This window comes from Corylus avellana, chromosome ca5, assembly GCF_901000735.1.
Source record: "Corylus avellana chromosome ca5, CavTom2PMs-1.0".
Classification (NCBI taxonomy): domain Eukaryota; kingdom Viridiplantae; phylum Streptophyta; class Magnoliopsida; order Fagales; family Betulaceae; genus Corylus; species Corylus avellana.
Window position 1 is genome coordinate 10658800 of NC_081545.1, and position 10306 is coordinate 10669105.

General features: G+C 35.5%; 1 protein-coding gene across 1 annotated transcript; it reads right to left on the reverse strand.

Moving 5' to 3' along the window:
- Positions 1-3698: 3698 nt before the first annotated feature.
- LOC132181252 (protein TPX2) lies at positions 3699-9414 on the reverse strand. The gene is made up of 20 exons (XM_059594383.1): positions 9111-9414; positions 7798-7880; positions 7568-7702; positions 7422-7489; positions 7042-7311; positions 6863-6959; positions 6664-6777; positions 6481-6573; positions 6229-6387; positions 6051-6113; positions 5878-5958; positions 5626-5781; positions 5403-5534; positions 5217-5297; positions 5005-5124; positions 4751-4917; positions 4564-4672; positions 4415-4474; positions 4230-4324; positions 3699-4105 (listed from the first exon to the last, which is right to left on the reverse strand). The coding sequence occupies exons 1-20, from the start codon at positions 9292-9294 to the stop codon at positions 3982-3984; spliced, it is 2391 nt and encodes a 796-aa protein (XP_059450366.1). The 5' UTR covers positions 9295-9414; the 3' UTR covers positions 3699-3981.
- Between the last annotated feature and the right edge of the window lie 892 nt (positions 9415-10306).

Here is a 10306-nt window from a genome sequence, read left to right on the forward strand (position 1 = left end):
TAGGAGGACACGTTCGCAATTCTAAGCATTCCCTACGTCAAAACTCGGCTTTTATATATATATATGAAAGGAGTTAGGAGGACACGTGTCGCAATTCTAAGCATTCCCTACGTCAAAACTTGGCTTTTATATATATATAAATATGAAAGGAGTTAGGAGGATACGTGTCGCAATTCTAAGCACTCCCTACGTCAAAACTCGGCTTTTATGGGAGAGTGAGAGTTAGTACAATTAATTAAAAAAAAAATGAATTTAGATATAAAATTATGGGAGAAAGATTTAAGACACTTAAGTGGAGATAGAGGGAGAGAGAGAGAGAGAGAGAGAAAGACAAAATTATGGGAGAAAGAAATAGTTAAAACACTTAAACCATATATTAGTTTAGAGAGAGAAAATAAAAGGTTCAAACATAAAATTATATTAAAAAAAAAACGGTTGAAACATAAATTATGGGAGAGAGACAGAGATTATGGGAGAGTGAGAGTTAGCACAATTAATGAAAAAAAAAATAATAATAATTCAGATATAAAATTATGGGAGAAAGATTTAAGACATTTAAGTGGAGATAGAGGGAGAGAGAGACAGACAAAATTATGGGAGACAGAAATAGTTAAGACACTTAAACCATATAATTAATTTAGAGAGAGAAAAGAAAAGGTTCAAACATAAAATTATATTAAAAAAAAACGGTTGAAACATAAATTATGGGACAGAAAGAGATTATGGGAGAGTGAGAGTTAGCAAAATTAATTAAAAAAAAAAAGAAAAAGAATTCAAATATAAAATTATGGGAGAGAGATTTAAGACAATTAAGTGGAGATAGATGGAGAGAGAGAGAGAGAGATTGACAAAAAACGATTGAAACACAAATTATGGGAGTGAGTTAGCACAATTAATTAAAAAAAAAAAACGATTGAAACACAAATTATGGGAGAGTGAGAGTTAGCACAATTAATTGTCTTAAACCATAGAATTAGTTTAAGACATTCAAGTAGAGATAGAGGGAGAGAGAGAAAGAGAAAAAAAAAACGGTTGAAACACAAATTATGGGAGAGTGAGAGTTAACACAATTAATTAAATGTGTTAAACCATAGAATTAGTTTAAGACATTTAAGTTGAGATAGAGGGAGAGAGAGAGAGACGTGGGAGATGGAGTTAGGAGGACACATGTCGCAATTCTAAGCATTCCCTACGTCAAAACTCGGCTTTTATATATATATATGATTATCATTCACTATGTTGTTAGGAAGGGGCTTTTAAGGGCCACCGAAGCTTTCCCTCACTGGCATATGACCTTTGGTGAGTCTCGAATGTTTTTTCAAATCTTTTTTTTGTGACAAGCTTTTATTGCAATTTTTGACATGACTTAAACCCGACATACAATATTTCTGATAAAAATTAGCTTCAAATTTTGCTACAAACCTGTCTAAGGTGACGTGTTTATAAAGCATGTGAGAAGCACTTTATATTAAAAAAATATATGATTTTCTCATGTTTAAGGACATGTGGCAATTTATTAATGTGGTTTTTTCCAACTATATTTAGTATCATATATATGTAAGGATTAGTGGGATCGGATGCACTATTCAAATAACTAAGATTCTGATAATTAGAAAAAGAAATTTCTAGTTCACTTAGAACGAATGATCATTGCTCAAAAATTTGATTTTCAATATCAAAATATATGAAATAACTGTTCCTATTATTATCCTAAATGTCTCTAACGCCGACTAAATGAGATCAATATTAATTTATTTGATTGGTTTGTACCAATTTGCTACAAACTAGTTGGTAGCTAATTTTCGTTTTGCCTCATGAACTTAAAACAAATATTAACGGGTTAGGGTTGAAAGATCTGACTCATTTATTAAATAAATCAAGTTAGAACACGAATTGTCACCTTTAAAGCCCAAAAGATAGACCCCAATAATTTTACTGAAAAACCGTTGGCCAAGCAATTCGCTCTCTGCTGTGACAATGGCCAAATAGATGAACTACTGGCACATAAGAGTTAAGAGTTACAAGAACTCAAGAGACAAGAGTTATAAGTGATAAATTAACTTTATTGTTGTTAATATAAAAGTAAAAAAAACTTGTAAAGTTCATACTCTTTCTCTATAAATAAGAGTATTGTACACAATCAAAAACATCAAGAAAAAATATAGCCATCAAAAGGCTTTGATATGTGGACGTAGGCTAAACCACCTTAATTCTCGGAGTCTTTCTTTCTTGTTCTGATTTCCTTTATCTAAATTATAAGTTTTAATATGGTATCAGAGCTAATGCCAATTTTCGATCCTGTGATTTTTTTTTTTTTTTTTTCTTCTCTCTTCATACTCTTTGACAATCTCTCCCCCCACATGCCACATCTTAAAAAAAAAAAAAAAATTTCACGTTTGGCATGAATAGCATTAACGATGGTTTCTCTTTCAAATTGCTTTTTTGTTCATCTACTGGGGTATCATGATACCCTTGAGCAGCACGGAGAAAGCTCCTAGTGCAACAAGAAGAAATCACCATATCCACACGAAGAGAACCCATCGCAAAGCTCACACGAAGAGAACCCATCGCAAAGCTCCTGCGCCTTCTTCGACCACCTTGAACAGTTTGTGGTCTCTGAAGCTCCGGTGAACACTCCATCATAGATCTATGTGCCACCAGCTGAAGCCCATAGATTGGCCGTTTCACAATAATTTATTTTTTGAGTTTAGCCATTTTGATGTTGCAGTTTTGATTTATGTTATGTAACATTTAAATAATGAGGGGTGCTAGGCTTACAAACAAATTTTACAATATAATGTGGCATAATATGATTGGAAATAAGATAAATTCAATTTTTGTAAAATTTGTTTGTAAGCCTAGAATTTTTCTTAAACAAAAAAGAAAAAAGAAGGAAAAAAAAAGAAGAAAAAGCCCAAAGTGGCATATGTTTGGCTCATGTGGTAAATTTTAGGCCCATTCTGGCCCTAATAGCCGATATCGGCCAAAAGATTGCTGATGTCAAATCTTGGTCAAAGTAACTAATGCCGGCCAAGAGTCGCCAAAGTCCAAATTTCGATCATAGCAGCCTATGTTTCAATTCAGACCATAGAAGTCATTTCTCATCCCTTTGATGTTCAAGATCAAATCTCAACGTATGTCATCTACTGTTGGGTTTGCGGGGGCGTATTGAGACAAGAGTTACAAGAACTCAAGAAACAAGAGTTACAAATGATAAATTAACTTTATTGTTGTTAATGTAAAAGTAGAAAGACTTGTAAAGTTCACACTCTTTTTCTATAAATAAGAATATTGTACACTTTAATTATCGGAGTCTATCTTTGTTGTTCTCATTTCTCTTCTTTAAGTTCTAATAATTTTTATTTTAGAAAAACAAATTTTTCATTTGAAGTGCAAATTTTAAAGAAATTTTTTGAGTAAGTGTATCCTCGAGATATTAAGAAAAAATAGGAACATGGAACATGGAAAATAGTATTTGCGTCCTCATTCAAGGTTACATTTGCTCATTCTAGAATTTCAATGTTTCATAATACTCGTTGTATATCAATCTATTTGTTCTCTATAAAGCCAAAAATAAATGACTTTTTTTAACATGAAAATTGTGAAGGGAATTTCCAAGAATAAATCAGTAGAGATGAATGAAATCTATCAAGAAGAAAAAATGTAGTAAAATTAAATTATTGGTTTTTTTCTCTTTCAGAAAATGTTCACACAAACCTCTTTTTTTCCTATTTTACACTACGAGTGTGACCCTTTAAGAAAGTTTAGAGACGGAAACATAAAATAAAATTGAATTGTTCGTTCAATAGGAACTACATATTTTTTTTCCAAGGTAACAAATTTACATGATATTACATAATATTGGCAACAACAGACGCTGAAACAAAGTGGAGAGAGTACCTAAAAACCTGTATAGCCCTCTGCATGCAGGGGTTCAAGAATTCTTGAACACTTAACTTTTCCAGCTCACGAGAGTTATCATCATCTCATATGAGCGGCGGCACTCGAAACTGCATCAGCCACGCTTCTGACCACTTTTCGCCTTTCTTTTCTCTGGAGCACACACAAATTTGGTGACTTTGCTTTCGTTATTTCCTTGGAAGACCTACAAAACATCAACATCATATCATCATCACTCTCTCTATCAAAGAAGGCTGTAAAAAACAAAGAGAAAAGAAAAGGAAAATAGTAAATAAAAAAATAGAGGTTATTAATTATATTATTCATACTTTTGGGGATAGAAAGGATGGTCAAAACTAGGGACTGGTCTTGCATGGGGCACCAATGTCCTTCTCAGTTGTTTCAAGGCTTTTTCTTCCTCAACCTGGAAACAGTTTAAAAAATTGAGCTTATATTGACAAAAGCCTGTTCAACAAGAATAATACAAAGCACTAACAATTGTATATATTCATACCATCCGTGCTGCCTCGCTCTCTTCTCTGTATCTCTTGTACATCATTTCTTTCTCCTTAATCTGTAAATAAACTTTTTTTTTTTTATCAGTACTGAAAATACCATGTCTTTCAAGTGTTCCCAGGAAATTTGGATAGTAATTTTAGGTACCTTTTGATCAAAATCTGCTCTATCCACAGCTCGATGATCTACATGGAGATTAAATTCCTGAACTTGAGTGAGGGGTTTGCGCACTTTCTCTGGAACTGGAATAGGGTCCCTGAATGAGAATAAGGAATGAGTCACTCATATTTCTTCAGTGAGACAAATGCAAGGAAGGTGTTCAATGGCTGCTTACTCTTTCAAAACTGGCTGCGCCTTGAAAATTCTCATCTGGGCTTCTTCTTTCTCTAGCCTCCTCCTTTCATCCATTTCCCTCTGCATTTCCTCCTCATGCCTCATCAGACTTTCCAACTGGAAAGGCTCTGGTTTAGTGCATTGCTTGGGCTCTGGTTTTGGTGGAATCTGTATATATGAATAGTTATCATGGTACCATCTTCATTATAAAATTATCATACCTGAAATTAGAAGTAAATTAATTAATTTTCGTACCACAGGATAGTCAGTGGTATAAGGATATGGGTTAGCCTTTGGAATCCTAGCTCTTTCCGCTTCCAACTGCTTATGCACGAGTTCCATAACAAATCTCCTCTCCTTCTCGGCCCCTCTTTCCTGATAGCAGGAACAAAGTTCATTATAAAGGTAACACTCAAATGAATCTTGATCCCAATGTCCCATTGATCAAAAAAGTTAATAGGGCTCACCTCCGTGTGAAGATGGAATGGATTTGGAGTAGTGTTTCTTACAACGGGATTGTCATGGCAAGGTTCTGAATTCAAAGAAAGCTGCAAAAGAGAATTATGAAAAACTGCAATTGCCACCCTATATTTTTTTTGTTTGTGGGGATAAGGGATAGAAAACTAGAGATACACTTTCCTTAAAATGATTACCTTGTCAAACAAATCAACAACAGCGGCAGGCGGCGGAATCCTCTCATCCGTTGCAAAATGAAATTCTTGAGGCCTGGTTACATGTTTCTTTGCATGACAGAACAACCCCAATTCCCCTTTACTTTCAAAGATCTAAATAAGAAGAAATATATTTGTTTAGAGATATACTAAGGTTGTAAAATGTGACACCAACAAGATTGGAACGAAAAAGATGGATTCATACCTTCTTATTCAAAGGCCTGGCCTTGAATTTAGGAATTTTTTCAAGCTCCTCCTGCTCAATTTCAAAAGAGGTTTTCACCTTGGGGGGACGGGCCCTCAATGATGTATGAAGTACAGGGGTTTTAGGTGTAGTCAGATGAGGCTTCCATGGATTATTCTGTTATGAATCCAAGGAAATATAAGTAAACCAAATGAAGCAAGTACTGTTTCGGAAGTAAGAAAAACTATCAGAATATTACTCCCTAAACCAAACCTGATGGGACACTTCTGTCGAAGCTACAGAAGCTGATTCTGCATTCTGATTGGCCCTTGCCATGGTCTCCAAACGGAATTCCTGCAGCAATCAGGAAATATTAGTCCAATTGTCCAATATCGTCTTTTCTTTCTTAAACATCCATTCCTCAATCTAGTCCTCTAGTTTATTACCTTAAATTCTGGTGGCTGCGGTGTACTTCTCGGTATTGTGGGTAGTGTTGGAGCTTCGAGAATCTGCAACCAAAAAGGAAAATGCAAATAGATAAATACAGTTGAGTAACCTAATGATCATATCTGAGGAGGGAGAGAATTGTGAATAATAAAGAAAAACAAATGCTATTAATATTACCTTCTTATTTAGTGGTCGTGCTTTGAACTTTGGAATTTTCGCCATCATTTCTTCCTCAAGCTCCGCAGTACTTTTTACCCTAGTTGAGCGAACCCGTTGAGCAGTTTCAAATTCGGGTTCCTTGGGCCTTGTCAATGTTAGTTTAGAAGCAGCATCAACCTGAAATTTGTATGGAAGGGATTTTAGTATAAATAAAATAGGAAATGAAGCAATTAGGAGAACTAGAATTTTGCTTAAGGTGGAGTCATTTACATGTGGCAGTGACATGTCTTTGGTACTTGATTGGAACTTCCTCATCATTTCTGCCATTGAAACAAATGGTTTTGCAGGTTCCCGTACATAAACCTTACGATTGAAAAAAGAGTCAAAATGAGTTAAGAGATCCTGAAGTAGGGAAAACATTAACAATTATTTCTAGGGTTTGAGAGAGCAAACCTTTCTGTCCTCTTTATTAGTTTTGTTAGCAGTTGAAGCGCATAAGTTGGAAGTACCACTAGTAAGACCAAGTTTTGACTTGTGGGGAAAATGCTGAGGTTTGACATTTAGTATCTGAAAGTAAGAAAAAGAAAATGCTTTAAGATTATAACAAACCAAGGAAACAGCAATAGTTAAATAGAGAAGTTGTAACATTCACCTGTCTAGTTCTTCCTCCTTCCAACTTCTGTCGCTTAATGGCCTGGTTATCTTGAGCTAGGTTGGGAGTCCCAACAGAGTTTTTCACATTTGTGTCCCTATAAATTTTGAGTAGCACAATCAGCATATTAGCATTCAAACAGATCTAAACACAAATCAGACTACGGGAAAATAACCGACCTTTTCACATTTGATGGTTTGATACTTTTGGCTTGCGATGACTGCAACTGACTTTTAGGCTTCAGTGCTGATGGGTTCCTAACCAAACTAGCTATCTTTTTAGCTGTCTGGTGCTTTTTGGAATCTGTCACCCGGCCTACCTTCTGAGACGTCATTGTCGGCTTAGGTGTGCAAGCTTCAGTTCCTACATGAACACTGGATTTACTATTCAACTTATCGTCACTCACTTCTATCTTTACACTGGAAGAGGAGGTTCTTCCAGCAGAATCCCTGAAATTACCGAAAAGATACATACAAACAAGCAAGAGAATGAGAATCATAGTGTTAGCCTGTTGAATTCTATGTGCTGCCAACAAGTCAAGACTGAGTAAAAAGCAAACCTTCCATTTTCTTGAGTGCATGCACCTTGCCCTTTGTCATCTTCACTTGTGACCTTACCAGCAGAAATCTGGAGATGCTTGAATTAGCCACCAGAAGACAATTGAAAAAACTTGAACACGTCTTAGATTAAAGAATGAAAATTTACCACATTGGCATTGTTTTCTTCTTTCGCCTCGGTGGGTGTCACTTCTTGTTCCTTGAATTCAGCTGGCACAGGCTCAAGTCTAGGCTTAGTTTCTTTGTTATTATCAGCAGCTTCTGAATCTGATGACTCTGATTTCTGCACAAAAAAGTTAAACAGCCAATGACATCAGAAAGCTAGTAAGCCAAGTTTTGAACAGGAGGAATGAGTAATATATAAAAAGATCACACCACCTTTTGCATTTGGTCTGTTTCATTGAAATTGCATAAGCTCTCAACTGTAAAAGACCTACCAGTCCTGATTCTAGGCATACAAGCTGCATAGAATACCAGAAAAATCAAACATTTTGAACCAGTAATAATAAAATAGGCAACAAACTTATTTCAAGCTCAAAGCATAATTGCAACAGCTGTATTTCATTGATACAACCCTACAGTCCTCGAGAGCCGCAAGAAAATCCATAATCCAAAATCCTATCCAACTCAAAAGGAAATGCCAATTGAATGAATGACCAGACCAGAAGAACTCTACAGACCTCTTAGGTACAGAGGAAAAGTAAGAAGGGAATGAATACTTTGCATTGCTACAATATTTATCGTTTGGAATCCTGGAAAAACAGTCATCACCTGATTTGCATTAATTTTTCGTAGACTTATTTAGAGCTTATATGAGACCAGAAGATCCTTTCAGTTGCTGAGACTGAGAGAAACGGTTAGTATTTCATTTTTCGAACATTTTCTAACATTTTCTAACCTACCAAACAGTATGTTAATCACAACCAATAACAAAAGAACTACCAAATTCAGATTTCTGTCTCTGTCTCGATCGAGCCTATTTTATTCTAAAAAACAGACTGAAACATTGTACCCGAAGAGACCATAGAACTTAAATTTACCCGTAGTTTTCCTTGAACACCAAAAAAATTCGGATTTCATTGCTTGATAGTATTTTTTTTTTAAAACGACATCACTATCAGTGCTTCAAAACTTCGGATTTCGTTTATTTTCCCAACAACCAAACAGAGCCTAATATTTTCCATAAGATATACAGCGAAACCTACAGTAACCAAACAGCGGCAATGCATATCCATCATTTCCAACTCCTACAAGCCCTAAAATTCGGTGAAATTACCACAGGAAAATGGTATTCAAATCACCGAAAGTAAATCCAAAACCCTAGAAAGTTCCAAAAAGAATCGCACAAATCGTGAAATTGCAAGAAATTTCCGCATACGGAAATGACATCCAAACCCTAGGATTTCAAAAAACCCATGCAGAAGGCACAGAATTTCAACAACGAAAATCCACAAAGAAACCCCCAAATTCCAGTCGAACCAAACCAAACCTAAATGAAGAACTCAGAGTACATTATTTACAGTCAAAGCTTAAAAATCCAAGAAAAAGTAACAGGACAGAATCCAAGAACTGGCATAAAAGAAAAAATGAATTCAAGAAAAAATGAACAGCAAACCTAAAACCGTTTATATTTCTTTTAGGATTGTGAAGGAGGAGGATAAGGAGGAGGAGGTGGAAGGGATTTAACGTACGGGACGGGGCGTAGGCGAGAGCGGAGTCGAACCAGAGCTCGGCCTTTTGCACGTCCTCTTCACTCTCTCCCTTCACGAAATCGTAGAACCGCGGCGCCAAGAACTCGTACGCTTCGTCGATCATCGTCGCCGTTGTCATTGCTGCCGCCGTACTCGGTTCCTCCTTAGCAGCCACTTCCGCCATATGATCTCTCAAATACCAAAAGGCTTTGTTTTGTGAGGGAGTCTGTCTCTTTAGCTTTTTTTTTCTGGTGCTTTGGACAAGAGGAATTAAGAGGAAGATCTTTGGTGGTTAATGAGAGTAAGAGCGAGAACGAGAGAGAAAGAAAGTTATGAGGTGGAGGAGTTTAACGTTCGGATCTCCAACGGTCGAATTTTTTGAATTCGGGGGAGGCTCAGGAGTGCAAATCCAACGGCCAGGTTAGGAACGCTTCGGATGGGGTGCCTCTTAGTTTCTAACGGTCATATTTCATGGTCTGAAACGTCCTTAAACGATGTCGTTTTTTTGGGAATAAAATTTAGCAATTTTCTTATAATGTTATGATACAAATATTATAACCTCAATTTGTAGAAAATGCCAAAAGGCAACATGTATCATATTTTGAGTATTCAAGGGATTTTTTAAATTAGTCATTGTGGTTTACCTGATTTACAATTAAGTCCTTGTGGTATCAAAATGAACTCAAAGGTACCAGAAATATGCCAAAAACATAATTTAGTCTCTACAGTCAAATTATGTCCACTAATTTAACAGATTCTATTAGTGGGACTCTGACTTAAATATGACAAGTATCACAATTTTATTAGTTCTAACGTTTCATGTTATCATAATCTGTTAAGTCAGTGAACAGAATTTGATCGTATGGACTAAATTATTTTTTTGGCATATCTTAGGGACCTTTGAGTTCATTTTGATACTACAAAGAGTTAATTGCAAATCAAGTAAATCACAAAAACTGATTTTGCAATCTTCCCATTTTCTTATAATGTTATGATAACCTCAATTTGTAGAAAATGCCAAAAGGGACTATACTTAGATCACATGTATCATATTTTGAGTATTCAAGGCATTTTTTATTTTTTATTTTTATTTATGGTATTTTGTTTTAGGGGAAATAATAAAAGCATTTTTTATTTTTAAAAGCAAAACACAAATGAAAAAGGCCATCACAATGAAATTTTGTTGAAAATTCTTC